At 45.6% G+C, this 27,515-nt stretch overlaps 1 protein-coding gene across 6 annotated transcripts in view; it reads right to left on the bottom strand.

The window, feature by feature from the left end:
• KBTBD12 (kelch repeat and BTB domain containing 12) overlaps positions 1-26,558 on the bottom strand; it is a 58,715-nt gene extending 32,157 nt beyond the window's left edge. For 4 of the 6 annotated variants that reach the window (XM_059077941.2, XM_067043316.1, XM_067043317.1 and 1 more), the window contains exons 1-4: positions 26,456-26,558; positions 17,079-18,260; positions 12,185-12,455; positions 9,984-10,134 (exon numbers count right to left, since the gene is read on the bottom strand). In XM_059077941.2, coding sequence (XP_058933924.1) covers positions 9,984-10,134; positions 12,185-12,455; positions 17,079-18,148 — 1,492 coding nt within the window. In that variant the 5' untranslated portion in view covers positions 18,149-18,260; positions 26,456-26,558. Of the gene's footprint in view, positions 1-9,983; positions 10,135-12,184; positions 12,456-17,078; positions 18,261-26,047 lie in introns of all 6 variants that reach the window. The other 2 variants (XM_067043314.1, XM_067043315.1) reach the window with 2 other exon arrangements.
• Positions 26,559-27,515: the final 957 nt, after the last annotated feature.

Below are 27,515 nucleotides of genomic sequence, written 5' to 3'. Positions count from 1 at the left end.
AAGCTGTTGCTTGTGCAGCTAATTGGGAATATGATATAGAGATAGGCTACATGAATGTTACCAATAATGATAGATACAATACGAAAATGAAAAAAGATGTCCTTGCACTGACACAAAGGGATAACCGTTTTCTTGGGATGTAATAGTGACAGTTTACCGCGAGCCCTAAAGACAGTCTACCTATGGCTCCAGTGAGGCTGATCACATCTCTGATGCAGCCCCTGCTTCTCTCTTCCCACGTGTGAGCCAGGCTCCGGGTACCAGTCCGGGACCGGGACCAGTTGTCCTATCAGCCTATTAGTTAGACAGTGTGTCTCAGTGTCCGTGTCCCAATACCCTCAGAGGTTTACGTCCTCTAACAGCGCCTGAAAGGACAGGACGAGCACTGGTGCAGTAGAATCCCGAGGCTAACCATCCCGTGCATGGCTGCTCTTCAACTCAGGGGGTCCTCAACAATTTGCCCCCCACTTTGGCTGATGTAGAAAATAGCAAACCAGCTGGTTAAAAACCCTTTGCTCAGATAGTTATGGAAATCAGCAAAGCCTTGGATTTTTCGGTTGCTGACCAAGGGGAGTCTGTGCCATTGCTGACACTTCATTTTGTACCTGGATCAACGCCACAGATGAGGTACAACAATTTCTATCCATGCAAAAAGAAAAGTGGATTATCAGAGAAGACTATCAAGGAAGACTCAGGCAGTTGTTGGGGTGTGTTTTCATGGTCGGACCTGGAAAAATCCAGATGCTGCCTTTACAGTGTCCTCCACCTCCTCTGTGTAATCATCTGTTACGCTTGTATGTTGCACAGCTTGATTTGTTTATCCAGAGTCTGAAATCTGTACTGTAGAGCCACTGTCCTAACAAGTGTTCCAACAAATGACTTAGAGACAAAGACAGAATGGACTTAATGCGGACGGACCCGCGAACTGAAAATCACACCCACAGATGAATTCTTGTCTTCGAGGAGAATCAAGCACAGTGGAGGACCTCTGGATCACTCTCATGGTGTCTCCTTTCGCTTTGGCTGATAGAAGACCAAAGGGGAGAGTGAGAATATATAGAAGGTCTGCACCCCTAAGAAAAAACTATTTTTCCTACAGGCGTTGTAACCAGCCAGCCTCAGAGCTGGTTTTCAACCGGATTCATCGGCCGGTGGCAGCCTGCTTCGGTGAACTTGCCCCGGGAGCAGCCGCCCAGGTGGAGCCTTGCCCCGAAAGGCAGCCGGTCGGAAGCTGACTCCTCTCTGACGCCCCTGCCTCTGCAGCAGACACAAACCACACGTCTAAGGTCGACGACACCCCACTCCCCCCTTTGTGACAACACGAATCCAGAACAACCTCCCGCCCACAGTCTTATGATTAGCCGTCTGCTTTGCCCAGTGAGAAGGTCTCTGACCAGCTGACCCCCCTGCACGTGGGTGAGCAATAACGTCAGCGCTTTGGATTTCAGATACCGAGCAGTGGTCTTACCCTTCAACAGCAACCGGTAGTCGGCGTTTAGTTGCGAAACAGACCAAATTAATACTCACTGCGGAAGTGAGATACTAGAGCATTAAAGTAACTCCACGTAATCTTTCTCTACCACATTCGGACTCATCCTGTTCCTGGTGCCAAGTGTATCATTCTCCTTTTTCTTCATTTGACTAATTCCCACCTGTGGCGTGAGTTAGTTTCCATCCTCGTAGGCGTTACCATATGTCCACATAGGTGTGCACTTAGCCCTGTGTATGCACGGTTATCTGTCGGTACCTTGTCCTAGGCCATCACTCCTTCTGGGCTCAGCGTGTGTCTCCCATCCCTGGGTCCTCAACACTCAGCCCAGGGTCTGACACATCTTATGCCCCAACATGTATTCGTTGAATCAAACTGCAGTATGATAAGAAAACATAGTATCAAGGGCTTCCCCGGTGGTGCAATGGTTGAGAGTCTGCCTGCCGATGCAGGGGACGCGGGTTCGTGCCCCGGTCCGGGAGGATCCCACGTGCCGCGGAGCGGCTGGGCCCGTGAGCCGTGGCCGCTGAGCCTGCGCGTCCGGAGCCTGTGCTCCGCGACGGGAGAGGCCACAGCAGTGAGAGGCCCGCGTACCGCAAAAAAAAAAAAAGAAAAAAAAAGAAAAAGGAAACACAGTATCTCTCTGATGGAAAGTATTAGTCTATCTGACACCCATGTTACTCAATTGAATTTTACGTGTTATTTAAAAAGACTTACTTTCCACTGAATTTTTTCTCCCTTCAATTCTGAGAAGACCTCTCCTCGTTTGCACTCAGCTCCTAATAACTGTTTTCACTCATGAGTCTCTCGATGCTTCTTCTCCCCTCGAGCCCAGGGCTCTTGCTACCTCCTTCTTCCTACTTCCTTCAATGTATAATTTTGAATTTCTACACCATATTTTCTCTCCTCAATATGTGTGTTTCCCCCACCCCTTTACATCTTTCTTACCTTAACAGCATGCTATGTAATTTTAATTTTTTTAAATTTTATTTCATTGTGGTAAAAAACCTTAACATGAGATTTACCGTCTTAATGAAATTTTAAGTGCACGATACAGTACTGTTCCTTTTTTTTTTTTTTTGCTGTGGTGTGAGGTAATGGGCTGAACACATTTGATGGAAAGTTCATCTTTCCCCACTGAAATTGCCCTGACACCTTTGTCAAAAATCAACTGAGTAAAAATGTAAAAATGTATTACTGAACTCTTATTTCTGTTCCATTGACATATATGTCTGCCGTTGGTTTTATACACTATAGCTCGATTACTGTAACTCTATGTTTTAAAAATGGGTTAAATAAGTCCTCAAACTTCCTTCTTTTTCACAATTGTTTTGGCTATTCCAGGTTCTTTGCATTTATACATAATTTTAAGACCAGCTTGTCAACTTTAAAAAACAATGAATCTATAGATCAATTGGGGGAATATTGCTATCTTAACAACACTGAGTCTTCAAATCCATACACAAGGAATATGTCTCTATATATTTAGCTCTTTTTAATTTATTTTTATTTTTTTCAAACAAATGCAGAAGGAACCACTTTTAAAAATTGATTACTTTGTTTATGTATTTGGCTTCATTGCATCTTAGTTCTGGCACACGGGACCTTGTTGCAGCATGCGGGCTTCTCTGGTTGAGGTGCGTGGGCACCACAGCACACAGGCTCAGTAGTTGCGGCGTGTGCAGGCTTAGTTGCCCCGTGGCGTATGGGATCTTAGTTCCCCAAACAGGGATAGAAACCACATCCTTTGCATTGGATTCTTAACCATTGGATTCTTTTTTTTTTTTTTGCGGTACGCGGGCCTCTCACTGTTGTGGGCTCTCCCATTGCGGAGCACAGGCTCCGGATGCGCAGGCTCAGCGGCCATGGCTCACGGGCTTAGTTGCTCCGCGGCATGTGGGATCTTCCCGGACCGGGGCACAAACCCGTGTCCCCTGCATCGGCAGGCGGGCTCTCAGCCACTGCGCCACCAGGGAAGCCCTGGATTCTTGACTACTAGACCACCAGGGAAGTCCCCTATGTAGCTCTTTTTAACTCTCTTGGGAGTGTTTTATAGTTTTCTGTGTATGATTCTCACACTTTTTGGGTTGAATTCATTCATACATATCTTATTTATTTCGATGTTATTGGGAAGTATTGTTTTTCCAGTTTCATTTTTGGAATGTTCATTGCTAGCACATATGAATACAAATAAATTTTTAAAAATATTTATTTATTTATTTGGTTGCAGCAGGTCTTAGTTGTGGCTCGTGGGCTCCTTAGTTGTAGCTTGCCTCCTCCTTAGTTGTGGCATGTGGGCTCCTTAGTTGCTGCACATGCGCTCCTCAGTTGTGGCATGTGAACTCTTAGTTGTGGCATGCATGTGGGATGTGCTTCCCTGGCCAGGGATCAAACCCGGGACCCCTACATTGGGAATATGGAATCTTAAGCACTGTGCCACCAGGGAAATCCCACAATTAATTTTGTACACTGATTTTGTATCCTGTGACTTTGGCTAAAATTAATGATTAGTTCTAGTATTCTTTCTTTTTTGCTTTCTTTCTTTCACTTCCTTCCTTTCTCTCCCTCTCCCTCTTTCTCTCTTTCTTTTCTTGTAGCTTTCTTAGAATTTCTACATGTAGGATTATATGATCTGTGAATAAAGACTATTAAACTCTTCTTTTCCAATCTGTATGGCTTAATTTCTTTTTACTGCCTTATTGCACTGGCTAAAACCTCTGTTTCAATGTAAATATAAGTAGCAAGAACAGGCAATTGTCAGTTGTTCCCGATCTTAGAGATAAGAACTGTCTTTCACCACTATGTACCATAGCTGTAGTCTTTTCATAATACCTTTTAATAAGTTGAGGAAATTCCCTTCTAGTCCTAATTTGTTGAGAATTTTTATTATGATGGGGGGTTGGATTTTGTTAAATGCTTTTTCTTTTTTAAAATTTTTATTTTATATTGGAGTACAGTTGATTAACAATGCTGTGTTAGTTTCAGGTGTACAGCAGAGTGATTCAGTTATACATGTACGGTATCTATTCTTTTTCAAATTCTTTTTCCATTTAGGTTGTTACATAATGTTGAGCAGAGTTCCCTGTGCTATACAGTAGGTCCTTCTTGGTTATCCATTTTAAATATAGCAGGGTGTACACGTCAATCCCAAACTCCCTAACTATCCCTCCCCCTCCCCCTTCCCCCCGGTAACCGTGAGTTTGTTCTCTAAGTCTGTGATGTTTCTGTTTTGTAAATAATTTCAAGTCAAATGCTTTTTCTACATCTATTAGATGATCATTTGGTTTTTGTTCTATATTAATATGCCTTACTATATTAATTGAGGTTTTAATATTAAAGCCACCTTGTATTCCTGCACTCCTGGGATAAATTCCACTTGGTCATGGTATTATATATAATAATATTATATGTTGCTGGATTCAGTTCTTTCATTTTTTATTAAGAATTTTTGATGACATAATCATTTTTTATGTTGTTAGACTCGGTTGCTAATTGTTTGTTTTTTAAAAAATTAACTAATTAATTTATTTTTGGCTGCGTTGGGTCTTTGTTGCTGTGCACAGGCTTTCTCTAGTTGTGGCAAGAGGGGGCTACTCTTCGTTGTGGTGCACGGTCTTCTCATTGCGGTGGCTTCTCTTGTTGCAGAGCACAGGCTCTGGAGCGCAGGTTCAGTAGTTGTGGCACACAGGCGTAGTTGCTCCGCAGGATGTGGGATCCTCCCGGACCAGGGATCGAACCCGTGTGCTCTGCATTGGCAGGCGGTTTCTTAACCACTGTGCAACCAAGGAAGCCCTCTACTGCCTTCTTGGCTCCACTATTGCTGATAAGTCACCGGCTGAGCGTATTGTTGTTCCCTTCTATGTGACGTCATTCTTTTCTTGCTGCTTTTAAGAATTTTCTGGGGACTTCCCTGGTTGCACAATGGTTAAGAATCTGCCTGCCAATGCAGGGCACACGGGTTTGATCCCTGCTCCAAGAAGATCCCACATGCCGTGCAGCAACTGAGCCCGTGCACCACAACTACTGAGCCTGCGAGTCACAACTACTGAAGCCTGTGCGCCTAGAGTCCATGCTCCACAACAAGAGAAGCCACCACAATGAGAAGCCTGCACACCACAACAAAGAGTAGCCCCCATTCGCCACAACTAGAGAAGGCCTGTGCGCAGTAACAAAGACCCAATGCAGACAAACATAAATTCATTAATTAATTTTTAAAAAAAGGATTTTCTGTCTTTCAGTAGTTTGTCTATGATGTGTTATGGTGAGGATCTCTGTGAAGTTATCTTACTTGGGATTTGATGAGCTTCTTGGAACTGTAGATTAATGTTTTTCCATCAAGTTTGAGAAATTATTTTTTTTCTTTTTTTTTTTTTTGCGGTACGCGGGCCTCTCACTGTTGTGGCCTCTCCCGTTGCGGAGCACAGGCTCCGGACGCGCAGGCTCAGCGGCCACGGCTCACGGGCCCAGCCGCTCCGCGGCACGTGGGATCCTCCCGGACCGGGGCACAAACCCGCGTCCCCTGCACCGGCAGGCGGACTCTCAACCACTGCGCCACCAGGGAAGCCCAAGAAGTTTTTTTATTTTTTATTTATTTATTTATTTTTTTTTTTTTGCGGTACGCGGGCCTCTCACTGTTGTGGCCTCTCCCGTTGCGGAGCACAGGCTCCGGACGCACAGGCTCAGCGGCCATGGCTCACGGGCTTAGTTGCTCCGCGGCATGTGGGATCTTCCCGGACCAGGGCACGAACCCGTGTCTCCTGCATCGGCAGGCGGATTCTCAACCACTGCGCCACCAGGGAAGCCCCCAAGAAGTTTTTGACAAATATTCATTTGAAAAGAGATTTCCTGCCCCTTTCCGTCTCTGCTTTCAGGTTCCCCATTATACCTATATTGGTAGGTTTCATGTTATTTCATATTCTCTGAGGCTCTGCTAATTTTTCTTCAATTTTTTTCGCCTCTCTTCTTCAGATTATATAATTTCTGTTGATCTATTTCAAGCTCACAGATCCTTTCTTCAGTCTTCTCAAGTCTGCTCTTATTCTAGGATTTCCCTAAAAGATCTCTGTTACATTTCTGGCTAGTTTTCTTATCTGCTGCTGTCCCAGCCAGGACTAAAAGCTCAAGCTTAGGAGAGCTGCAGGCTTTCTCCATTTGCCACTCTGCGTGTGGCTTTTCCCCCCTCCGCTCCCAAACATACCAGCCCCCATGGGCAGGCAAAGCTGCTAGAATTCACAGCTGGCCCCACTCCAGTAGAGCTACCAGGCAGAATGCTCCGGGCTGCAAGTCCGGGCAGTCTCAGGCCAGGATGTCACAGGCAGCCTGAAGACTGACTTCAAGTTCAGCAGTTTCCAGAAATTAAGCTCTTCTCAAATTGATGTTTATCTTTGGTTGATTTCCAGAGCTCTGAAATTGCTGTTTTTGACAAATTTATCTGTCTTTATAGCTGCTTTTTGGGGAGGGGATGTCTCCCTTTTCACTTCTCCATAGCTAGAAGTCTCCTGCTTTCACTTAGATTCTGGCCCACTGAATGTTTACTGCCATAACAGTTCTTAGTTCAGGGGATTTTAAACACGTTTCACCTCCCATTTTTTGGTATTTTCAGTGGGAGTATCAGTCTAGATATCTAGTCGGCCATACAGAGAGAGTTAATACTTTGTCAGTTTTTTATGACCATTAAATGCAATTTTTTTTATGAAAAGAATTAAGCAAAGTGTCTATAACACGAAGGGCTCAAAGAACTTTAGTTATAACATCTGAATACTTATATTGTAGGGATTTTACATACATTATTTGATTTAATCATATCTGTAAGCGGCAGGCATTCAGATTTTGATATTTCCCTCCCCCTGGAAAAAAAGATTTACTCGGGGCTTCCCTGGTGGCGCAGTGGTTGAGAGTCCGCCTGCTGATGCAGGGGACGCGGGTTCGTGCCCCAGTCCAGGAAGATCCCACATGCCGCGGAGCGGCTGGGCCCGTGAGCCGTGGCCGCTGAGCCTGCGCGTCTGGAGCCTGTGCTCCGCAACGGGAGAGGCCCGCGTACCGCAAAAAAAAAAAAAAAAAAAAAAAGATTTACTAGACTAGGGACCCGCGAGGTAGTAAATGATGGAGTCAGGATCTGGCGCCTTCCCGCCTTGATCACACTCCCTCCATGGAGAAGGAGATTTCAGTGGCTGCTCTTTGGGGGTAGCCTGTAGACTATCTAGCAGATCATAAGGAATTAAATCCAACACAGGTATTAGGGAGAGGGCTCATTGCTCTACTAGTTGGCAGTGACTCCGATCACTGCCAACTATATGTTGGGACACATATGCCAATCTATATGTGGGACACATATAGATTCCCAAAAGCAGGCAGGGCTTTTGCTAAGACACTTAACACATGAGTGCATGGTACCCGTGTGAGTCATCGAGAAGGTTTTAGGGCAATGAACATTTATTTGCAATGAACAATTAAATCTGAACTAAGTGTACCACAAAAATACCTAAGCAACTGAAATTCATTCCATTTAAAAGCTTATCCATATATTTGGGAGTTAAGTAGCAAACGTTGGGAAAGTGGAACCTTTTGGGTTGAATCTCCCAAGACGGTAAAATTATTTGAGAGACTGTCAGTCTGGTCCCCAGCCCTGAATATCCAGAAACGAAATGTGATGCTGCTGCAGAAGACTTTCTCATTGATCTCCCCACGAGCGTTTTCTTCTCACCTTCGAGGCGTTCTTTATATCCTCACCTCGGCAGCCTTCCTCAGACATTGTCTCACCGTGTCTCTGTGCACTTTCTCCCCGCTCCCTCTTGTTCTCCTAATTCTTCATCCACCGGCCTCTGTAATCTGCTCCCATGCACGTGTCCAGCTCTCAGCCCCGCCTGTCCCTGCTCTTGTGGCCTCATCCACTCGTCCTCCTCGCACCCCGTACTCCTAGCATCTCCTTCTCACCTCCAAACCTCTGCTTCTGCCTTTCTTTCTACCGTACTCTCCACCCTTCCCCAGCGCCTCCTTTCTTGGAGCACACTCTTTCCTCGATTTCTCTTACCCACATCTTACAGGTCCTTTAAAATCGACTTCCTTCCGTCCAATCAGTGGACGTTTGTGCATGCCGTGAAGCGTGAGCTCCAAAGGCTGTCTTGGGTGTCCTTTCCAGGCAATTTACAAAAAGCTGACCCTCTCGGTTGTATCCCACATGGAGCCTTAGCTGTGGCTCCACAGTGGGGGGAATCTCATTTTGCTTCAGTTGACACACCATTTGTTCCCACTTCTGACTGCCTCCAACTTTAATATAATAAGTGGATCAGCCCCTCACCCCTGAGTTATACCTCCATCCGACGTAATCGATCCTAGTTTAGATGTTATCTCTACTGGGCCTGTGACCCTGCCTTAGGTTATAGCAAAAGTAACAAATATATACCGAGAGGAAAAACTCAACCATAATCACAAGTGAGTCTCATAACTGAGGCAGTCATAGATTATGTTGCATAATGTTCTTGTTCTTAAAATCATAGAACTATTAATGTTTGAGTGCATTAATTATTTTGCTTCATGCTGTGCAGGCAGCCAAGAGATAAGGGCTTCTCTTTAGTTTAAAAAAAAAAGAAAGCTGCTCAAGCGCTCGGCTTGCTTTCGGCCCGTATTTCTTGTTCCGGCCGTCGCTTTGTTACCCATCATCTGCCCCGCGTTGTTTTTGCGAGTTAGGCATCAGTGCAGAGGGGACGAAATAAAGAGCTGGCATCGCCATCATTTTACCCGTCCTCCCAGCCTCCTGCCTCAGCCTCTTTCTTCCCAGACCCATGGGAAGGTGATGGAGGGGCGGGAAGAGAGGTGACAGAGGGTGACGTCAGGGAGCGGGAAGGGGGTTAGACGAGCAAAGGACCTCATACACGGAGTGGGAAGGATGGGGAGACACGGAGGATGTTCAGAGTCCCTTTAGCCCCCATCCGTGGGAACGCACCAGTCTTTCCCCAGTGCCTAGTGGGGGGTGCAGGACCACACATATTCATGCCAGAGAGAAGAAAAAAATGCATTCGGGTAAAAAAAATTACTTAATAACCTCTGCAGAAGTTTGGTGGGCGAGGCAACACAAAGAGGACTGCTGTAATCTGTGGCATCATCTTACGTCTGCTGCCTTTTTCTCTTCTATTAGTACAGAGAGTCAGTTGCTTGCAAAAGCCCACGTTTCATCGGCCGAAGGCAGCCAAAGGCTTACTGCCTTTTCACCGTATTTTACTTGGTGGGTCTATGAGGATGTATCACTACCGTTCTTGCATTCCAAGCGACTTAAAACTTTGATAAAAATAACTTTGCTTTCAACAAGTCACTGGACTTTCATTGAGTCTTATCTGACAGTGCTCCAGAAATTAAGAAACAAAAGAGAATTGGGGGCTAGTTGTGTACACAGTTGAACGGAAATGCAACAGGAAGGGAGACTCTTTCATTTTCACTGAGGCCAACTGCTGAGAAAAAGAAAAGGAGTTACACTCACACTCTTTCAGCTCCTTCTTACCCAGAACATAAAGCTCACTGTCGACCACAGCTGTGCTGAATCGGTACTTTGAGTACTTCATGGGTGCCTGCTCTGTCCACTGATCTCGGCTGGGGTCGTACTTCCACAGCTTGTTGCTTAATCGATCAGGTTCTTCGTCAGGAAGATCCATCTGTATGAAATTAGGACAGCCAGTATAATAACATACCACTTAGAGAGCTTCGTGAGCACCTGAATGCAATTAATCAAAGCAGACGGCCAAGGAGGTAAATGGAGGTTAACTGGAGTGACTCGTACTCACAAGCACACCAGATCCCATGACCTGGGGTTATAAGTGCGCTGTCAGCATCGGAGGAATTTATACCCTGCGATAATGGGGCTAAGATGTTGGGTGATCTGAGCAGGGAGACAATACACACAGCATTTTTCTTTAAAAACGAAGCACCGCAAAGCCTTAGAAATGAAACCAAGCTTTTTTGAATCGTATTTAAAGTATAATTTTATTTTACCAAACTTTATAGTGGCGGATTGAATAATATTTGTGAGAAACTAATTTTAAGAATTTATAAAGCATTTTTCTTTGTGATATTTTTCTAATCCAAATGGAACAAAATTACAAAAACATTTGAGTGTTTTAGTAATGAGAGTATTTTTATACCATAATATAGGAGTAGTCTGAATTTAATTTTAAAGATACATGGATTAATAGAAATTATTTGCAGTTATTTTTATGTATTTATTTTATGTACATATATATGTTTTTTTAATGATTAGAGAAAGTAGAAGTTGAATACGCACAGATGTATGTGGCTTTTCCTGCTCCTAAACTTCAGGTGAAGTAATATTTTTTTTGTCTACAACGTGTTAGGAACTTCTGTGACTTCAAGCTAAAGATGCTTAAGTGTCTTTTGCTTTTTGTTTCGGATGCAGGTGTTCAACAGAGAAACAATTTCCATACTTATGAAAGTTGTATGCAGTTAGTTTTAGCTCAGGGTTATAATCACTGTAGTGCAATCACTACCCCGTGCTTTCTTGCAATTTAATGTATTGTATTCGGTACAGACTAGCAAAAGCTTTCGTTATGCAGTAAATACTGACGTGTTTGAAGACATTATAAATTAGGAAATACTGACTTTATTGTTTTAATTTTCCTTCTAATTTAAGTATTTAATATTTGCTTTAGTGGAAAAAAGCAAAGAAAATCTTTTCTTTGGAGCATATTCATGCAAAATTAACTCTGTAAACGAACAGTTCTGAAAAAGCTTCATTACAAATAATTTGTCAGGTTTCAGCTACTAACTGTGATTAAATCTAAGCTACTTTTTGATACATAGCATGAATTCTAAAACGTATTAAATGTGAAGTTTGTTCTTAAAACAAGTATGATATAAAAGTCAAAATTTAAGCTTATGAAATGATTTAAAAAGCACCAGTTTTATCATGAAGCGAATCTGGCGAAAGAAGAAATCACATAGGCTAAAATAAAATTAGTTTATGTCGTGGGGACAGAAAATGAGCTGGTAAGATTAATCTCTATTAAAAAGACTGGTTGGCCAGGGCAGAAGGCAGCTGGAGTGAAACTTCTGTGAGAGCCCCACGGCGCTCGGAGGGACACCAGAGAGAAGAGAAAGGGCCACTGTGGTCCCACTCTACTGAGTTCTCCATCCTGTCTTGCGGCCCTTTGCTGGGCTTCCAGATGGTCTCTGGTTTCTCTACCTGCTGATGCCCAGCAGAGATGTGAAGAGGTTGAAACTGCACAGTTTACTTTTGTGGGAACGGCTGTGCCATCGCAGGGTGAGCATTCTGGTTTCCCACTTAGAGTAAGGGCTTTAACATGAAAAAGACCTAAGAATTACTTGCCTCACAGGGCATCTGAGCCACAGAGCGGAGAGAACTGGGGTGAGGACCCAGCTGCTTTGCCCGCCACTTAGATGCTCCCTGCAGATAACCGCTCAGCACAGTCAGCAAGGCTGGGAAGGGTTAGGAAGCACACAGCACACATACTGAGTGAACTCATGCCTGTGAGAGACACACTTTAAAATCCATTCTCCTAAAGCTGCCGTGACCCTTTAGAATCTTCCCTTTAATCCTCTGTGACCTAAGAGGCCTTTTGCCCACACGTGAGCCACACTCTTTCAGTATTCAACAACCACAGCGGTTTTCAGCAGGGCAGCCAGACCCAGCCCAGCCGTGCCAGTTAGGTACACAGGAACTCTCCTAACCTGAGGGGTCCGGCCTCCAATCACGTAAAGTTTATTATTCACCGTTACCACAGCATGACACGCCAACGGCAGTGGAAGGGGGGACACCCTTTTCCAGGTGTCCCGTTCTACCGAGTACTTATCGACGCAGTTGGTAATCAGATACTGGTTTTTCAGTTTCATCTGCCCTCCTATAACATAGAGGTCGTTATGGACGGTGCCCAGGGCGTAGAGCTCTCGAAATTCTGTTGTGCATAACTTTTCCCAGAACCGGTTTCCTCTATCATGATACCTGTACATTAACAGAGAGAGAACCCAGAATTAGATTTAATATAAAAACAACTTGCCACAAAAACACACTTGTTTCTTTTCCAACGAAAAACAGTATGATTTGGTTCTTCTAATTGGAGGAGAAAAGAACATGAAGATAAGATCGTGATATGGGTTTGTGTTTTCTGGGGGAAAGAAAGGCTGAACAAAATATAATGTACACAGAAACAGTCAACGACACCTACCTAGAGAATTTCAGAAAAAAACAATATATTGAAAAAGTATACATTATCCAGGGATTAGCCTTCATTTCCTAATTCTGGGAAAGAAAATTAAAAATAGGAAAGTCTTGCAGCAAATCATCGGCTAAAAGAGAATATGTAAAAATAAACATAAAAAATGTCTTATTCTATTGACTAGAAGTTTCGTTTTAATACTACATTACAGAAATCTGTTTAGAGCAGAAAATCTGGACATATTTAAATTCAGATTTCTAATGGGATGATGCAGGATATATAGAATTTTAAGGGTTGTTCTTGTGGTTCCGACTGGCTTAGAACAGAGTCAAGAGCGCGCGAGTGTACAAAAACCCACCTGTGGGTGTCTGCTGGGCATTTCACAGCTATTTTAATCGACTAGTATGGTAATTTCAGTAATTTCTACCATGAATAATTATGTTGGTCTGAGAAGAGCCTTGGGAGATGAGCAGGGACTCTAGGTGATACGGTCTCTCAACACCTCCTAGAGTCCAACACATTAAGCAATTCTCTGCATGTGCGCGTGCGCGTGTGCGTGTGTGCGTGCGCGTGTAGCATTACATGGTCGCCAAGCGGATGAGTCTGTGCCCACTTTCCGTCTTGCCTCTTGACAACGGCAAGTCTGTTTTCTCGAATCATGATCGGGACAGTCTAAGGAGAACAAAAGTACCCGCGGGGACAGTGGGATAAAATATGTGAAATGAGTTCTGTCCTAGAAAATCCAGGAAGTATAATTGGAATTCAAAACTAAAAACAAAAAACAAAAACCAGAAAAAATATGGAAAATAAGAAAAAAAATTTGTTGCTTGGAAACAAATTTTGCATCAAACACGTGACAGTTAATCATATTGCGGACGTCTTCCCCATGGTTCTAGGCCAACTCTCACGTTCTTTCCCAGAGACACCGTTTTCCTTCAGGCTGGACAGGGAAGTTGGAAGATGGTGCGTTTTCCCCGCAGGCATGTCTGCCTTGTCACAAACTGAATGCAGACGTTTATCGAACCTCACGATAGCGGTCTTCTACGTAATTCTAGGTGGGAAACCAAAGTCCCTAGCAGCACAGGTGATATCTTCACCACTATTTTTTTTTTTTACTTTTTTTTTTTTTTTTTTTGCAGTACGCGGGCCTCTCACCGCTGTGGCGTCTCCCGTTGCGGAGCACAGGCTCCGGACGCGCAGGCTCAGCGGCCACGGCTCACGGGCCTGGCCACTCCGCGGCACGTGGGATCTTCCCGGACCGGAGCTCGAACCCGCGTCCCCTGCATCGGCAGGCGGACTCTCAACCGCTGCGCCACCGGGGAAGCCCTTCACCACTATTTTTAATTGTTCTGGATTTTAGAGGAGAAGGGAGAATTAGGTGTCTACCGGTGGGGGCTACTGAAGCCAAGACAATGAATATATAAATAGGACAAAAAAACGGGCTTTGGTTTTCTGAGGCACGGTTTAAGAAAATAGGCCGAGGACAAAATAAATCCCACGAAGGATGGGAAGAACACGTTTGCTGGGCAGCTTGCTCATTGGGTTTTTGTTTTAACATTTTGAACTAAAAGCGGGGAGAGAAAATGCCCAGATGAAACTGTAAAACTTACTATTTCGATATGACATAAAGAAGAAAATAGTAGTGGCAAAAGCATTCAGTGTTCACAGAGGCTGACAGTTTAAAGACAACACTTACATCCTCAGCTGTTTGTCTACCAAAGTAGGAGAGAGAGTTAAAAGAGATGGAAAGGTATTTTTCTGAAAAAGAAACAACCTACTATGATGCTAATCTACTTCCTCTTTTAAGTCAAAAAGAACTATATCTGCATGGAAATCTGTGAACTACAGAGGCGAGGCCAACTGAAGGGCCTCTTGGCAGAGGTGACTGGGATACGGAGCAGAGGTGATACGGCAGGAGTGCGCGGAAGACAGTGATGCCTCACGCGTATCACAAACCTGGCGCCAGAGTGGCCCTGCGTGGTACCGTAAGACCTTCACTATGCAGACAGCACTGGGAGCCTCATTTCAGCCTCCAGCAACGCTTCTGAGCACCTCTTTATTTGCCTTGCTGACAGTTTCATGACTGCAAGAGGTGAGGAGGGCAACTGATACCTTTACCCTAATTCTGACCAACGTGGAAGAGCTGTTGGTGGTGGGAACCCGCGTGAGTTCAAGACAGGAAGGAAAGGAAACGCGGGCTGCGTAGTGAGACACACGCATCGGAAGGGAAGCAGGCGTTCAAACACCGTTAAGAGGAAGGACTTCCAAGCATGAAAACACACACTCGGAGAGGGTTGGACGTCTGTTAAGAATTAACTCTGATGCCAGGATTGTGGACTACCTCTATTTTATTTTTTAAAATTTATTTATTCATTTTATTTTTGGCTGCATTGGGTCTTCGTTGCTGCATACGGGCTTTCTCTAGTTGCGGCGAGCGGGGGGCTACTCTTCATGGCGGTGCGCGGGCCTCTCATTGCGGCGGCTTCTCTTGCTGCGGAGCACGGGCTCCAGGCGCGCGCGGGTTTCAGCAGTTGTGGCTCGCGGGCTCTAGAGCTCAGGCTCAGTAGTTGTGGTGCACAGGCCTAGATGCTCCGCGGCACGTGGGATCTTCCCGGACCAGGGCTCGAACCCATGTGCCCTGCGTTGGCAGGCGGCTTCTTAACCCCTGCGCCACCAGGGAAGCCCTGCACTACCTTTAAGAGGAAGAAAATAGGCATCTAAAGAACCCGAGGTTCCTGCACAGGAGGCTCTAAGGTGAAAAGAAGGGCACCCAGCCAAGAGCAAGTAGGAAACAAGTGTCAGGGACCCAGAGGATCCGTCCCAGGAGAACCATGCCCCCTTTCCCACAAGCACCTGAGGGCCCGTACCTGTTGCTGCTCAGTGACAGCTCTGTCACCGCAGGCAGAGGGCCAGTCACCATCCAGGCCTTGTGTTCCCGCTCCCACTGCTGGGAAGAAGGGACACTTGCTCAACGTGTGAGGGTGACAGCGGGACCGGCCGAGAGCCTGAAGCAGGTACTGCAATGAGGAGAGATGACAGGAAAATAGCAGACCTCTCATTCTCTCTCTGTCCCCACGCTGCCGTCGAGAATCACTTACCGACGGAAAAGTCTGAGAAACCCTGCTACGAGGGCCCAGAGAGGGGAGGGAGTGTAAGGAGAGCTCAAGGACCTGCACGTACAACTCTGATTCACCCAGGTAGATTTAAGGGTTGAGTTCTTGCTGAGTAACAGGAAACAAATCTTTTTGTCCTCACACACAAGACCTGGACATACACGACTTCTTAGCAGGTACTCCCGTTCCTCTTACAGTTCTAGGATTGAAGAATTCTTAGGCTACAAACATTTTACATTATTAGAGGTTTAGGAAAGACCCACTCATTAAGGGTACAGAATGAAGGACTTCCCTGGTGGCGCAGTGGTTAAGAACCTGCCTGCCAATGCAGGGGACACGGGTTCAAGCCTTGGTCTGGGAAGATCCCACATGCCGCAGAGCAACTAAGCCCGTGCGCCACAACTACTGAGCCTGCGAGCCACAACTACTGAGCCCACAAGCCACAACTACTGAAGCCCGCATGCCTAGAGCCCATGCTCTGCAACAAAGAGAAGCCACCGCAATAAGAAGCCCACACACCACAATGAAGAGTAGCCCCCCCGCTCGCCACGAGTAGAGAAACCCCGCGTGCAGCAATGAAGACCCAACACAGCCAAAAATAAATACATTTAAAAAAAAAAAGTACAGGGCTTCCCTGGTGGCACAGTGGTTGAGAGTCCGCCTGCCGATGCAGGAGGTGCGGGTTCGTGCCCCGGTCCGGGAAGATCCCACGTGCCGCGGAGTGGCTAGGCCCGTGAGCCATGGCCACTGAGCCTGCGCTTCCAGAGCCTGTGCTCCACAACGGAAGAGGAGGCCACAGCGGTGAGAGGCCCACGTACCGCAAAAAAAAAAAAAAAAAAAAAAAAAAAAAAGTACAGAATGAAAACTGACAGATAAGTAGTACTTTTGGGTCAAGAAAAAACTTATTACTCTGAATTGTGAACTAATAAAAGTCAGTTCAAAGGCATCAGTGTTAATAAACTTTTCTTCTTGTTAAAAGTTATATTCAGCTCTTCAAAAACAAAGCAATTATAGCATATGAATAGTGAAAGCTAAGAGTAAAACATACAGAGGCATCATAAAGTATATACATTTAACTTATGCAAGTTCAACTATATATTCTTAATAATGAAAGAGAGAGATAATTTTAAAATGTGGATGATTTTGTTATGAATTTTACATCTATGTAAAATACGTGATTACAGGGTAATTCTGACCACGTGTAGTTTAAGATGTGATCCCTCAGGAGTACTTCGGCTGCTTATGTCAAAGCAAGATAATTGAAACAAAGTTACCAGTATATGGCTAGATACAAACCTGTAGATTTCAACATTCTGGCTCTTCTGTCTGGAGAGTTTAGAGACACTTGCTTCTCCAGCCACAATGAGAGTGTTGTTTTCCATGACAACACCGGTACACACAGTGCCTAAACCCTCCCCATGCTTGGGAGACGAGATGAAATAGGTCTTGCGCGTTGCGGGATCGTAGCAGAAACTGGCATCTCCGTAGTTCCTATGTCTCGACCTGATTCCCGAAGAACTGTTGCCAATGCACAGCAGAAGACTGGTGGTCTCCATGCCATAGCGAAGATTGAGAGGGTGCTGTTGAGGGGTCTTGATGGCTTTGAATGCGTTTTGAATGATGTCGATGCAATTTGCATCACACAGCAGCATGGTGTTCCTTTTCAGGGCCTGTCTCAAAAAAGAAGGACTTACCAGGTGCAACCTAACTTGCTTCAGAAGTTCCACGAGATGCCCTGTGCGCAGTTCTCGGTTATGATTTACCCATCTCAGAACTAGGTCTAGAATGCTCTCCTCTCTGGATATGTTCAGGTCATCCGATTTAATAAGCGTCAGGAATTGGTGCACTTCAATTTCTAGTATCTCTTCATGTAAGCTCACCTCAGCAAAGTGCTGATATACATACTTCAACGACTGATCAGCTAAATCCTCAGCTCCAATCTGCTTGGCAAAATGATAGATGCCCAGACAGTTCGAGGCATCCATATGGTCCATCATGTACTTCTGACACACACCGAAGACTTCGTCCATCTGCATGAAATAGGCGGCCGTGGCCACCGTCTGAACATTGGCGTCACTGATCTCCAAAGCCGCCTGGTACATATAATTTAATATCACCGACACGCTTTCCGCTGTGATGTCATAAAGTACGACTTCCCTCTGAGTGCACTCAAGTAGTCCACAGGTGAACATGGCTTTGAAATAAGGACTAAATGCAGCCAGGGCCAGCCTGTGGCAAGGGAATCTCTCCCCTTCTGCGATGAGTACAACATCAATCATCTCTGCTAGTTCTTTCATGCTCTTAATTTTATTCAGGAAATTCAAGCTGTGTTGGTATATTTCTTTTCCCTCGGCCTTGCACTCCATGGTGGCCTCTCCAGTGTTTCTAAGTAAGTCTTCTTTAAATGGGGCTCGATTCTCGAGGTCCTGTTTACACGTCGGATTACTCACCAAGCAACAGAGATGTCATGTCACATTCCTGAAGGAAAGAAAAGAGGGAGTTTTCTTCTAAGAAAAAAAATTCTCTGTAATTTAAATATGCAGCATTAGTTCTATGAAGTATTTATAAGTAAATCATATTCGTTCCAAGCAGAGTAGTTTACCATTAAGACAGCTACTTTGGTATCTGAAAAGAACGTCATTGACTGTAAAATTAAAAACAGTAAATTATTAACCACTAACAATATTTTCCTAATTGGCGGCAGAGATTTTTCTAGCGGAGGCTGGAGAGTCCTCCCTCCCAAGGTGAATGAAGAGAAAAGGGATAAGATGAGCACCGTCTGCACCTCCACCTGGAATCACCGGATGCGGCTGACCCACAGATGGAGGGTACAGAGGCATTAGGCAGCGTCCTCTCTGAGGGGGTGCAGCATCGCTGAAAACACCACCCTGTTTCTGGCGCATGCACCGTCCCCCGCAACGCACCCCAATGCTACGAGCAGCACTCTGAAATATCACAAGGGAGGGGGTCTTGTAGGCTGGCTGAGAAAAAGTCCACGAAAATTCTGCTTAAACTTTGCTACGTGGCAAATGATTGAAAACAGTGCTTTGGAAAGCACAACCAAATACGTGCTGATGTGAGAATGCACAATACTTGAAACTTACAACTAAATCATCCTAATCTTAGAAAACACACAGAAGTCCTCCCGTCCCTCGGCCCCTCCTGCTCGGCTTCTCTCTCTTCCCTGTCTCACAGGGGCAGAGGCGGAAGTCACCTCTTGCCTGAAAAAGCACTAGTCTAATTAAAAATCTCCTTAAGCTGGTTGTCTCAGCTTCCCCTTCCCCGGGGAACTGCAAACAGGATGTTTCAAGGAAGCTAATTAGCTCTTCTGATTTAAAGAACACTCCTGGAGCCGGAAGCCTTAATGGGAAGAGCGGATCTCAGTCTCTGTCACCCTGGCCAGGTCTAATGCGGCTGTAAGTCGCTCGCAGCGAGAATAAACCTCGATGGTAGAAAAGTCAGCACGAGGAGCTAAGAAAGGCAGGGAGGTGATAATTTCAACACTGTGAAAGCAAAATCTGTCAGCCGTAAAGCTTAAAAATTTTCTAAATTTCTGTAATCCTGTAAAGGATTAGAAATCTCATATGTCTCGATGAGACTTGGCACTTTGCCAGTGTTGAATTAAAGTTCGTTTCAGGAAACAAATGTTAAGCATGATAGGAAGGTTTAATTATATAATGGCAACGGTAAGACCTAAAAATCACTGTGCTGAAGGGTGTGGAATCATAACAACTAGCCAGTCTTGGAAGAATCCGTATACTTGAAATTGGAATAAAACCCTCCTCGCTGGATTTTCTGGCATTAATGGCTCAGTTTTATTTCAATAAGAACTTAAGACTTTGTATGCAAGGGTTTGCAGGTGAAAAGCGAACGTTTGCTTTTTTGCTTTATTTGTTTTAGATTTTTACAAAGAGAATCCAATTATGGGTAATTAAGAGGTCATTATATTTCGAAATTCTCCTAAAACACATTACGACTAGCCCAAATGATATTATGTAGGCTTCTTTACACATAAACACATCAATCAACTTTATAGATGACAGCTGTTACTTCAGACTAAAAACAGTAAAAGCTTTCTTATAAGGAAATACATATTTTAAGATTTCTGTTCCATTTTTACTGATATACAAGAATCCCTCAAAGGGTACCAGCACCCGCAATGCTAGAAGGCCAAGGGCAGCGTCCAGACCGGATCACGTGATGTAACACAATGCAGATAGTTCAGACTCATTAGTTCTTGATGTTGCTGGAAAGAAACCAGACACCGGGGACCCAAATGTTAGGACCACAACCTAGGATTTTGTATCTTTAAGGCAGGAACCAAGCTACCCTTGTTGAACTTTTTGGCATAGGGCTAGTTTAACGAAAACATAAGTGACATTAGTTTCAAAGGGAGGTTAAAAATGAAATACCTCGTACGTTATGGACTGGTTTTCTTAATAAACATAGGTAATATCTTATACACAACTCTATAGTGGACAATGTGGGCTTTCTCCCCACATCCAGCCTGCCTTTCCTTGGTGCCCCTGGGGTGGCACTGACTCCCGTTCTTCTTACCACTGAGGCTGGTTCAGGGGCTGGTGGGAGACCTGGGATTGGCCCGACTGGAATGAAGCTCAGTCTCCGGTTCACTGGTTGGGGGTGTCCACGTGTTACAAAGATGAGAGGTGTGGGTCTGCTGCAGCCGTGTCCCCACAGCCAGCATGAGGACGAAGCCAGTACGGGAAAGAAGGCAGAGGTTTCAGAGCAGTGGAGCTTGAAACAGGCCTTGTATCTGTGTTTTTCGTTTTGAGAGAGAAACCATTCCGCTCGTTGTTGAAGCTAGTTTGAGTTGGGAGTGCTGGTGCGCTGGCACTCAGGAGTCCTCACCAGTGTACGTGGCGTGTGCAAAAATATTGAGACAATGTTGCTTAAGGTAACTGCAATTATATATTGTATAAAGTTTCACCTTAGGTATATATATATATATATATATATATATATATATATATATATATTTTTGGTACGCGGGCCTCCCACTATTGTGGCCTCTCCCGTTGCGGAGCACAGGCGGACGCGCAGACTCAGCGGCCACGGCTCACGGGTTCCCGGATGTGGTATCCTCCCGGACCGGGGCTCGAACCCGCGTCCCCCGCGTCGGCAGGCGGACTCTCAACCGCTGCGCCACCGGGGAAGCCCCAAAGTCTGCACTCTTAATCACTCCCTCTAGAGCAAGCACCAAAGTAGGGCCAGAGAGAAACTATCTCAGGCTTCGTAGGGTTTCTGTGTTAACAATTCAGCTCTGCTGTTGCAGTGCAGAAGCGGCCATAGATGATACATAAACACATGAGCGTAACTCTGTGCCAAAGGGTTTGTTTTACGGACACCGAGGCTTGGGTTTCGTACATTTTCACACCTTCTTTTGATTTTAAAGAGCCATTTAAAATGATAGGATTCATTCGTAGCTCATGGGCGACAGAGGACAGGGGACAGAGGACAGGCAGCAGGGCAGTAACTCCCGTGCCACTGTCATAAATAAATCCACTTTCTAGAGTATGTCTGGCGCTCAATCTCCAATTCTCTGCTTAACTCCAGCTGAAGGGTTTTGAGAAGGGAACAGTCACATAGCCTATTTTAAAAAGATCATCTGGTGTCCCCAGGATTCCCAAACATAAATCAATTTCGTGAATAAATACTTTACTTGGGTACAGTTTCTCTGCCCCAAACGCTGGCTTCAACAACAAAAAATACTTTTAAAAAGGAAATAACTGTTTCACACGTCCAGAAGAAACATTTATGAATTTTTTAGATGGGCACATATATTTAAGTATCCCTTCCTTCTAATTGCTTTTTATAAAACTCTTGAAAGCTACTCTAATTGCTGTGGATTTATAGACCAAATGAATTTACTGGTGTAAATCCTGAGAGATACCTGGTCATTTAAATCAGCCACCATACATCAATAAGCATTCTCGGCATTGTTCCTTGTATACATAAGGTACACAGAAGATGCTGGCATTGCAGATGGGGCTTTGAAGTGAGATAGTCCTGGGCCTGAATCTCAGTTTAGCCACTGCTTTCTGTCATCTTAAAATTATGTAACCTTTCTTTAAAAAAAAAAAATATATTTATTATTTATTTTTAAAAATTTGTTGGCTGCGTTGGGCCTTTGTTGCTGTGCGCGAGCTCTCTCTAGTTGCGGCGAGTGGGGGCTACTCTTTGTTGTGGTGTGCGGGCTTCTCATTGTAGTGGCTTCTCTTGTTGCAAAGCACGGGCTCTAGGTGCCCGGTCTTCAGTAGTTGCAGCATGTGGGCTCAGTAGTTGTGGCTCGCGGGCTCTAGAGCACAGGCTCGGTAGTTGTGGTGCACGGGCTTAGTTGCTCCGCGGCATGTGGGATCTTCCCGGACCAGGGCTCGAACCTGTGTCCCCTGCACTGGCAGGCAGATTCTTAACCACTGCTCCCCCAGGGAAGTCCCATACAATTATGTAACCTTTGTGAACCTTGGTTTCTGCATGTGTAAATTGGGGTTACTGTAAATAAATAAAGTAGTTGGATCAGTCCTTTGTATCCAAGTGCTCACAGTGGGGTAGCAGAGGGTAGCTCAGAGGGTTGGAACGTGGACTTTGACTTGGGTTCCTGAGACCTGGGTTCTGATACCTCGCTCTACCATTTACAACGTGAGCAAGTTTCTTAGCCTTTTTTCGATTCCTTGCTTGGAATTAGTTTTGAGAATTACGTAAGAATGGTTGGGAGAATTAAATAAGGCCATGCATGTACAACATGTAATTTGCTTGGTAAAGCTGAAACCGGATACACCTGTACAAACATTTTTTGAACAATAACAATGTTTGGGTTCATATACAAACTGCTTGTGGGTGCAGACACAGCTCGCAAATAAAAGAGAGCTGACAGCAACGTTTTCTTGTAATGAGGGCACAGAGGGCATTCTCCTTTCATCAGCAAAATAAAATTGTATAAATGTTCTCAGTGATATCAATGGGAAGTTATTCTCTGCTCCAATTTATGGAAGACTGAATTGTGCATTCATATTAATAGTACCCATAATAATGGAGAAAAAATGAGTAGCACAAATAAATATAAATCACAAGAATGAAGCCTAATTACTTTGCAAATCCAAAATGCAGTTTTACCCATGTCCAGTATACTTAGTTTTAAGAAATGGATTGCTATAAATATTAATGTGGTGCTTCCCTGGTGGCGCAGTGGTTAAGAATCCGCCTGCCAACGCAGGGGACACGGGTTCGAGCCCTGGTCCAGGAAGATCCCACATGCCGTGGAGCAGCTAAGCCCGTGCGCCACAACTCCTGAGGCTGCGCTCTGGAGCCCGTGAGCCACAACTGCTGAGTCCAAGTGCCTGGAGCTTGTGCTCCGCAACAAGAGAAGCCACCGCGATGAGAAGCCCGCGCACCACAACGAAGAGTAGCCCCTGCTCGCCGCAACTAGAGAAAAGCCCGCGCGCAGCAACGGAGACCCAACGTGGCCAATAACTAACTAACTAACTAAATTTATTTAAGAAATAAAATAAAATTTAACGTGGCATAAAAATGTTAGTTTACTTAAACTACCAATGTTTTGCTTTTACAATGTTTAATTTTATAATCTTTATATTATCTTTAAAGTTGCTACTTTTTCTAAATAACGATTGATACATGACCATGACTCCATGTTTTGCTGAAGTTAAAACTAGTTTAAAAAAACAAAACAAAACAAAAGCTAGTTTAAATTCATAGCAGCACTGTTTGAAATAGTAAAAATTTGGAAATAACCTAAATATTCATTAACAGGAGAACAGATAGACTGTAGCATATTCACTCAAGAGACTATTGTACAGCAAAAAAAAAAAAGAATGAATTAGAAATACATGTATCGACATGGATGAATTTCACAAACATCAATGTGTGAAAAAGACTAAAAGAATAGACGCTGCCCGCCACTGACATCTTTTTAAAAATATGCAAAACAGTACTATGTATTCTAATAGAGTAAACGTAGGTGATATATCATGACAAAATAAATATAAATGGTGAATCTGGTAAAGGGTCTACGGGAGTTTTTTGTCCTACTGTTAGAACTTTCCTGTAAGTTTGAAATTATATCACAATAAAAAGTTAAAATAATTGCATATTCTTTAAGGGTATGTACAACTGTAGTGGAATATAAAGAAATGAAAGGTAATTCTAAACACCAGGTTCGGGACAGTGGTTGCCTTCAGGAGGCGTGGAAGCGAGGGCACACAGCTGGAGGAGGGTGACAAAAGGAGTTTCAGTTGCATAATCAACGTTCGACTTCATCAGCTGCATGGCGGGCACCCGAGAACATGCTTTAGTATTCATTAGGCCTTTTTGCACGTCTTAAATATTGCATAAACTAAGTTTAAAATTAAAAATTGTATTAACATTGGAGTAACTTGTAACTTTGAAAACCCAGCCTATTGGGTTGGCCAAAAAGTTTGCCTGGGGTTTTCCATGACATCAACACCCGAGCGAACTTTTTGGCCAGCCCCATACGGTGTAAACCACATCAGTGCGTGTACGTATACGGAGAGAGACAGGCAGGATACGTCGACACATTGAGAATTTTCTTTTTAACCTGCCGAAGTGTAGGCAGCCCAACTTACGAGTCACTGGAAAATACAGATGCTCACAACCTGCTTCTCCAGGCTTAATGCTAACTGCTCTGGGAGAAAGGCAGAAACAGTTCCTTCCTACTTGTGCTTTGGTGGGAAGAGAAGTTACCGGATTCCAGAATGAGTGTATCCATTTTTTTCCCATGGAAATGTTCAGTATGTGAGTAGGTCATAATATGAAGTGATAGAGTTGATCAGTAGCAAAGCCTTGAATTTTATCGGCGAGCAAAACTGAAGACCTGAGAAATTACTTCGTGCGGGTCCTACATTCCAGCCTAAAACCCCCTTCAAGAGATTTCGGTTGGCAAGCCAAGGAATGTCAGCATGACGTCAATGATGTCTCCGTTGCAAAGCTTCAGACCCAGCCCTTCTGTACGTTGGTGACTCTCATGTATGAAGTCATTACCCCACGTTTAAAAAAATACCTCAAGCCTATTTGCACCAGCACTACCCATCCTCAGGGCATTAGGGGGCCCTTCCTAAGCTGGCACCTCCCAGCCCTTCCTGCCCCATCTCCGGACTTTCCTTCCTCATATTTTCCAGTCTCTTAGTAGTACTGAACCACTCACTATTCTAATGCTATGTGGCTACACATGTTGTTCCCTGTGTCTGGAATATTCTTCACCTACTTCCACCTGACAAAATGTAACTGGCTCTTCAAAATTCAGCCCAGACGCCACTTCCTCAGTGAAGCCTTCTCTGCCCTCCCTTGCTTGTACCTTGAACACGGTGGTTATTGCACCGTTGTCACTGCAATTTATTTACGCATTGGCCCTCCTCGCCTTCCACTGATGCGCAAATTGAGGGTAGGGGGTCAGGCCTTAACCCCTTCTGTAGTCTTAGTGTCTGTCTGTGACAATGCCTGGCACAGAAGAGCTGCTCAAGGCGGCCTGTGCCATTAAATGAATGCTTTGCTTAGTCCTAAATTACAAGTTCATAACTTGTTTTCTTTTAGGTTTTATACATGTTATTAACCACCGTCTTGAAGATATTTTGATTCTTCAAGCTGCTATCTGTTTGTCCAAGTCAAATAAATCACCCAGAATCATTAACTTGATTTCCTTGCCTACAGCCTGACACATTCTGACACCCACTTCTCCCATCCTCAAAATTAATTCCCAGTCACCACTGCGCTCAGGAATTTGGCCCCCATTCTTAGAGAACTGAAGCCAGAGATAGCAAACTGGCTGCTCAGACTTTGTGGGTTTTTTTGTAAATTAATTGCCAACATGCAGAGCTGAAACATTCCAGCATCTATTGAAAAAAAAAAAAAAGCAAGGTAGGGCAACAGTGGGTTCTGAATTCCCATGGCAACAACCACCAGCAGGACCTGAGTAGCCCCACCACTCAGATGGCACATCTCCTCCCCATTCCCAGCCCGCCCCCCCCACCCTAATGGAGACCTGAGAGTCAGTCCTCGTTTATAATTTTTCTCACCCCTGCCCCTTTAGTTCTCCTGGTGACCCCTGGCTTTTCCCATTACTCCCCAGACCCCAGTTTGCTTCAGCATCGCCATCCTGTACAGACGCTGGCTGAAAATGGCTCAGGACACCTGCCCCACCCGGAATGCACTCCGAGTCTCCCCGGAGCTTTGGAAAACACTGGATTTTTTGCAAAGTAATAATCCGCTCCACACACCTGGCTTTTAATGACGGCCAGGATGGAGATAAAGCTAAACAAGGCAAGTTTCCTTTTTCCTTTTCTTTGAAGGGCTGACGTTTTGCATTCTTACCAGAGCCTTTAACATGCATCGAGCTCTGTTAGTTACTCTTAAGAATCCCGCGGGGATTGGGGGGTGGGAAGCGCAGGGCGATTAGACTCCTCGGTCTGCATTTCAGAGAGCGGATCCTGTCGAGTACCGGGCGCTGTCCTCGGTTCCAGGAGGACCCCAGGACGGGCAGACACACGCTCCCCCTCCACGGCCGCCAGGGCCGGCGGGGGCGGCCCAGGACCAGGCGGTCAGGGGCGCGGGGCTGCACGCGCGGCGGGGGCGCAGGTGCCGGAGGGGCCCCCGGTGGTCCCCGCGGCCCAGTCACCGTTACTTACGGGGCTACCCCGACGGGAGGCGCGGCCGCACTCGCTCCGCAGGGGCCGCCGCAATGGCGCCGCGATCCGGCCTGGGGCGCCTGACCTGCTGGCGCTGCCCAAAATGGGCTGGGCCGGCGAGCGATATAAATAGACGGCGCGGGGAGCGGGCGCTGGCGCCCGCGGGCAGGAGGCGGCCTGGCAGCTCGGCGGGCGGACAGGTGCTCGCCCTCTGCGCCCACCCTCCCGCCCTGGTCTGCAGGGACTGTGCGCCGCAGCGCCCGCGCGCGCGCGTGTGTGTGTGTACACGTGTGTGCAGGCGTGTGTACACGTGTGTCTGTGTACACGTGTGTGCAGGCGTGTGTACACGTGTGTCTGTGTACACGTGTGTGCAGGCGTGTGTACAGTGCGTGCACAGGTGCAGGGCATCAGTGCCTGAGGCTTCATTCTCAGCACCCGTGGGCACGGGAGGGCGGGACTCCAGCAGTTGCCACAAACTCATTCTTGGGGGGCCTTTACTGACTGTTCTGGCCTGAAGGGCTGGGAGCGCTGCGGCCTGTGCCCGTCACACAGTGCTCACCCGACAGAGCGTCGCACTGTCGCCAGGTGCGGAAACCCGTCACATTTCCCCACACCCCCGAAAGCTCCCGGAGGCCAAGAGCTCTGTCCTGTCCACCGTGGTGGCCCACTCACATGCCGGCTGGGGCCCTCGGGAGAACGGGTGGTCGGGGAGTGGGCCCTGATTTGGGTGATGGAGGGGCAAAACTGGTAAGTGACAGGAAAGAGGGCCTCACCTGGTGTCCTAGCTCCGCTCTGCCCCTGGAAGCCTGCTGACCTCCTGTGATTAGCTCAGATTCTCGGAGGACAGTCGGTAAGCCCGCATTGCACCTGGCTCGCACCCAAGTTATTAGGAGGATGAAACAGGAGAGCCAGTAGGTATGAAAGTGCTTTGATAACTATCAAGTAACCCAAGTCATTTTCTCCTGATGAGGCAGGTATTATTGAATGCAGACTCCTCTCCCCAAAGGTCTTGAAAGTGGGGCAGAAGGCCACCTCTTCCTGATGGTACTGATTGTATCCT

The sequence above is a fragment of the Kogia breviceps genome, chromosome 10 (assembly GCF_026419965.1).
Source record: "Kogia breviceps isolate mKogBre1 chromosome 10, mKogBre1 haplotype 1, whole genome shotgun sequence".
Lineage (NCBI taxonomy): Eukaryota > Metazoa > Chordata > Mammalia > Artiodactyla > Physeteridae > Kogia > Kogia breviceps.
This window is presented reverse-complemented; position numbering and strand designations above follow the sequence as displayed.